This window comes from Budorcas taxicolor, chromosome 13, assembly GCF_023091745.1.
Source record: "Budorcas taxicolor isolate Tak-1 chromosome 13, Takin1.1, whole genome shotgun sequence".
Lineage (NCBI taxonomy): Eukaryota > Metazoa > Chordata > Mammalia > Artiodactyla > Bovidae > Budorcas > Budorcas taxicolor.
The window spans coordinates 4,147,556-4,153,555 of record NC_068922.1 but is presented as its reverse complement, the minus strand read 5'-3'; the positions used below and the strand labels follow the sequence as shown (position 1 = coordinate 4,153,555).

Genomic DNA, 6,000 nt, shown 5'->3' with positions numbered 1-6,000 from the left:
TGGAGGCTGCTGGTTTGAAAGTTAAGCCCAACACAGGTACGTAACTTCTACTGAAAATGATCATTTGAATTCCTGTAAGTCATGGCTTCTAGGCACACTGCTCATTTGTCCCAGGTCTGGTCACGACATCCTCCACGACGAGGTTGCAATCCTCTTCTGTGAGCAAGTAGCTGCTTCCACCCTTTTCTTTTCTTGGTTGGGCTGCCCTGAGTCAGAGCTAAGCTTTCAGTGTTTGTGGCTGAGTTGTGCCTGCCCTGGCTTATTTTTCGTAAGATGTCTGGAGGAGAGTTTTCCAAAACATGCAACTCTTCATTAGATGCAGTTTCTGCCAAATCTTGTTTCAAAAGCAACCCCGGATCTGACAGCTCTCAAGTTGGCAGGACCCTGGCAGCTTTCCTTTTCCCACTATTATTTCCCTTGGGGCTAATCGATCACTTCCAAGAGAAACTCTCTTGTGGTGGTTGGCGTCTCCCGCAGGGTTGCGCTTCCTGCGTTTCTGCGGTGCTCCGGCCCCTCGTGGACTCTGCTTTGGACTGGGGAATGCTGACTCACAGCCACAGACAAGGCTCCTGCTTAGAAGCCCGGTCTGCAACCGCACCCTGGGATGAGGTTTCTGCTGCTCCTGGCCAGGCCTGATGACCTTTCTCCAGCTTCAGAGCAGGAAGCCGCTGGTGGGTCTCAGACGCCTTCCTGTCATCCTCTGCCTGTCCCACGGCCGGGGGGCTGGATGAGGCTGGCCGGCACCCCCTCCTCCACGCTCCCTCTGCAGCCACGGAGTCACTGGATGCTCCCACACTGGGCCCGTTGCTCCGAGATCCGCTCACGGCGCTGCTTTTTGTCTCAGTTCTGTTCACACTAAAACAAACAAAGAATTTTTTGATTTGTAAACCTGTGATGGCCAGGTTTCCCTCGGAGTCCCCATGTCATATTTCTTACACTTGAAGCAGGAGGCATGTGTTAACCTCCCTTCTCCTCACCCCACTGGCCAATCTCACAAAAAATCCCAAGTGTCTGTTGATATGCAGACTGGATCAAGCAAGAGCTGTCACAGTTTCCTACACACTGGGACACACTTTACTTATTGATCACTGGTTAACAATGGCATTTTAATGGAGTTCATATTTTAACTAAGGCAGAGAGGCATTCATTTCAGATGTTAAATATCAATATTACCTATATTTGATATATTGATTTTTTCCCCAGAAGCAAATACACAAAGCAAAGCCTCTGTGTGTGTGTTTGTGTACATACAAGCATGTTCTTTTACGCACATACAAACTTTTCTATAACACACAGAAACTTTTTAAACGTTCCCTTTTCTATAACACACATACAACAGATAAAGCAGATTGTACTGTGTGACATTCACTTGGAGGTGCAGGATAGAAGCTGGCCACGGAGATTGTACAGACCAGAGATTTTGGCATATATTTGTAGGCTTGTGAATGGAAAGAAGTTTCTTGAACCACCGAACTCAAAATATTGAGGCTGAAATATTTCTTTAGGTTCAGCTTTCATCTGGAAACCAATACATGTATTCATATTCTTACTACAGCTATCATTCTCTCAAAGATTATTATAATGACATGAGGGTCAGAAGAGGCCCCTGAGGAAGGCAGCGCATGGTTCCCAATCTGTCCGGGGCTGCTTGGAAAGGTGCACGAAACACCATCAACAGGTGCTTTTCATCTTCAAAGTGCTTGCCACTAATTACTCCTTGCAACATACCTGTGAAGCCAGGCCTTGTTTCCCCCTGTCCAGAAAGCAAGAGAAAAGTCTGGAAGGTAGAAAAAGTCCCAACTCTGTAACTTTGGACAGGATCAGTGCCTGAGGGTCTGTGATTAGGGTCTAGGCACTCTTGCTGAATTCTAGCCCTCGTGTTGTGTCCCCATCTATATAGACAGTTTGGAGAGAAGAAGAGAAAACCCACGGGACCTACATTTCTTGCAGAACGTTTCTCTTGGGCTCTGCCCCGGGAGGAAGTAGTTGTTCCACACACCCAGTACGATCCCCTGTCACTCCGTGGAGAGCTCGTCCCGGCTGCTGTGAAAGACAACAAAGTCAACCAGTAATCTGTTAACTGCACAGGTGGAAAACATTTCCACTCCAAATACCCCAGTGAACAGATTTAGTTTGGTGAGGACAGGATGAAACTACATAGTGTTAGGTTATTTTAATTTTTTTCAGTCTAGAAAGTTCTATGACAAACCTAGACAGTGTATTAAAAATGATATCACTTTGCCGAAAAAGGTCCATATAGTCAAAGCTATGGTTATGCCAGCAGTCATGTATGGATCTGAGAGTTGGATTATAAAGAAGGCTTAGCACTGAAGAAGTGATGCTTTCAAACTGTGGTGCTGGAGAAGGCTCTTATGAGTCTCTTGGACTATAAGGAGGAGATCAAACCAGTCAGTCTGAAAGGAAATCAATACTGAATATTCATTAGAAGGATGGATTCTGAAGCTGAAGCTCCAATGCTTTGGCCACCTGACGTGAAGAGCCAACTCATTAAAGACCCTGATGCTGGGAAAGATGGAAGGCAGAAGGAGAAGGGAATGGCAGAGGATGAGGTGTTTGGATGGCATCACCGACGCAATGGGTGTGAGTTTCAGCAAGCTTCGAGAGATGATGGACAGGGACACCTGTCATGCTGCAGTGCATGGGGTCACAGAGGCGGACCCAAATTGTCAACTGAACACCACCACTTCTCTTGGATTCCCAGTACACGTTTCATTCGTGAATGTGTGCCACAAACATGCAAGATGGTGACTCCAAGCCATCTGGGAACTCTCGGCCAGAACCGAGAGCTCTGAGGCCTGGGATGTGATGATGCCCCAGTCAGGTGACCATGTGGCCGTGGGCCTGGCCTTCCAGAGAGACCTGGGGCCACAGTGGTCTGTACTCCGATGAACGTCAGAATTCTTACATCTTCTCTATCTATAAAAACAGAGTATGGCCTTTGCAAAAATTGTCAAAGAGTTCAGCCTACCAATACTGGTACTTCGAAAACCAGAGTTTGAGATTCCTGGTAACTGAAACACTCCTGAGTTTTTTTCCCCTTAAAATAACAGCACTAACATGGTTTTAGATAATTCTGAGGTTATCTATCTATCCTTACACATGGAAGCTTCATAAAGAAGTAGCTATAAAAAGTAAAAATCTCCCAACCCTCATCAATATTGACCAATTTCTTTCTTTTGGAAAGTTGTTTCCTTTTGGTTAGCACATAGATAATTCAGACAAGGTGTTAAATTCTATCAATTTCTAGTACATTTCTCAGTACCCTTCTCCATCAAATTTTATAGTAAAATGTTGCTGCCACAAGGAGTGGTATTGGTAAGGTACCAGCAGACCTACACTGGAAGTAAGACTGACACCCCAGAGAGCCTAGTAGGCTGCAGCCATTGGAATCACGTCTGCATGTCCCACAGAGTGATGCTATGAGCTTCATCCAATCACTGCCCTGCACCACCGAGCACCAACCTTTTGCTCTCACGAACTCTCCGGCGTTTTAGACCTGGACCAATGTCACTCAGGGTCTAGTTATAACCCAAGTCAGTTTTAAGAGTTAGTAAACAGAATACAATTGGTTTTATTGGATTATACTGCATTTTGGGGCTTCCTGTATGGCTCACCTGGTAAAGAATCCAACTGCAGTGTGGGACACCTAGGTTCGATCCCTGGGTTGGAAAGATCCCTTGGAGAAGGGAAAGGCTACCCACTCCAGTATTCTGGCCTGGAGAATTCCACAGACTGTATAGTCCATGGGGTCACAAAGAGTCAGACTTACAACTGAGAGACTTTCACTTTCACTGCATTTTAATCCCAGTCCCTTTTCTTTCCCTTAAGACTTCCTGTTGTTCAGTCGCTAAGTCGTGTTCCATTCTTTGCAACCCCAAGGACTGCAGTATGCCAGGCTTCCTTGTCCTTCACTATCTCCTGAAGTTTGCTCAAACTCATGTCCATTGAGTCAGTGATGCCATCCAACCTTCTCATCCTCTGTCATCCCCTTCTCCTCCTGCCTTCAATCTTTCCCAGCATCAGGATCTTCTCAAGGAGTCAGTTCTTTGTATCAGGTGACCACAGTATTGGAGCTTCAGCTTCAGCATCAGTCCTTCCAATGAATATTCAGGATTGATTTCCTTTAGGACTGACTGGTTTGATATCCTTGCTGTCCAAGGGACTCTCAAGAGTCTTCTCCAGCACAATTCAAAGGCATCAATTCTTTGGCACTCAGCCTTCTTTATGGTCCAACGCTCACATTCATACAAGAATATCAAAAAAATCATAGCTTTGACTATATGGACTTTTATGGGCAGAGTAATGTCTCTGCTTTTTAATACACTGTCTAGGTTTGTTGACCCAAAAGTGTTAGTTTAAAAGTTAAATGACAGAGAAAGAGAGGAAGAGAGGGAGAGAGAGAGATTGAGATTTATGTGTGAAACGCTTCTAAACATGCCTTGTAAGTACAGTCGATTTCCCCCTTACAACCACACCCTGTAAAGTGCTGTAGTTTCAGAGCTGCACAATTAACATAAGGAGCATGAGTCAGGCTTTGAACAACTCTGTGGGAACCAGAAAGCCTTTTCCTATTAGGAATGATGTAAATTCCCCAAGGCTGGAAGAAGTCCACAACGGAGGGAGACAGGGTCATAAATAACAACAATGGATACTGCACAGACCACAAAACATGAGGCCGTGATACAGACACTCTTCGCATCTCACACTGGATTCAACCGCTGCCTCTATTTATTTATTTTTTAAGCTTAAAGAGCACTCTGCATTTCCTATGGGAACTTCAAAAACACCTCTAAAAAACAGGACAATGGACTCTCATCCCGAATTCTTCTAACAATGGAGGAAAATGTCCTTGGAAGAGAAAAACAACAACAGCAGCAAGAGTGACAGAAGGAAATGTCCAGCTCGAAAAGTGCAAAGCCTGTGACTTCATATTGTCAAATAAAGAAAGAAAAACAAAAATAAAAAGAAAGAAAAAGGCAAGGCAGGGTCTCCTGCTTACAGATTAAAACCACATCTGGCAATTTGTCAATTTGTCAAAGGAGGCATATTTACATTTGTATGAAGACTGGGTGGCAGGAGAAAAAAGAGGTTAGACTCCTTCAGCCCTTGAACTGTCAGAGCTCATTAGAAATCTCTCATTCTCACATCTCCAGGGTTATTCACACCCCTTTGTCACCACACTGCCGCCTCCTGGTGCCCTGCACAAGTACTCTAGGGGAAGCAGCTCTCACCTGGGAACAGGATATCCCATGGGACTCATCCTGATTACTAATGGTGTCTCACATCTGGCATCAAAATGCAACTGTAGCTTATCCAGAGGCAAGACTCTTAGGGCTGTGAAGGTATCAAGTGCCTCTGGGGCTTACCTGGGTGACACTGCTTCTTTCCAGGTTCTATGTGACTAACGACCCTGACACTATCTGCAAAGAAGACAAACAAATACAACATACTTCGAAAGGCTACCGGTAGGCTGTCCCCGAGACTTGCGTTCAGTCCCTGAGTTGGGAAGATCACCTGAAGGAAGGCATGACAACCCACTCCAGTGTTCTTGCTTGGAGAATCCCCTGGACAGAGGAGCCTGGCGGGCTTCAGTCCATGGGGTCGAAAAGAGTCAGACACGACTGGGCGACCGAGCACAGCACAGCACAGGCTGTCCAAAGCCCAGAGAGAGCACCCCACGGGGATTCAGGATTTAGGAGGCAGGTAAACCAAGAGGATTGCTTTGGGCCATCATCAGTCACCAGTGATCCCTCACCACTTGGATGCTAGCTCGGAGTCCAGCTAAGGAATACAATGCTGCAACTATGGCCAGCCCCCTCTCTCAATTATTTATCTTTGGTAGTACTTTGAGGATTGTGGTTTTAAAAATTTCCACCCGTGGAAGTGAAAGTGTTAGTCACTCAGTCATGTCTGACTCTTTGTGACCCCATGAACTGTAGCCCACCAGGCTCATCTGTCCATGGAATTTGGGTTGGCTTA

The 6,000-nt window shown here is 45.7% G+C and overlaps 1 protein-coding gene across 1 annotated transcript in view; it reads right to left on the bottom strand.

The window, feature by feature from the left end:
- Positions 1-407: 407 nt before the first annotated feature.
- SLX4IP (SLX4 interacting protein) overlaps positions 408-6,000 on the bottom strand; it is a 201,961-nt gene continuing 196,368 nt past the window's right edge. The window contains exons 8-9 of the mRNA XM_052650968.1: positions 1,940-2,043; positions 408-855 (exon numbers count right to left, since the gene is read on the bottom strand). Coding sequence (XP_052506928.1) covers positions 549-855; positions 1,940-2,043 — 411 coding nt within the window. The 3' untranslated portion in view covers positions 408-548. The remainder of the gene's footprint in view (positions 856-1,939; positions 2,044-6,000) is intronic.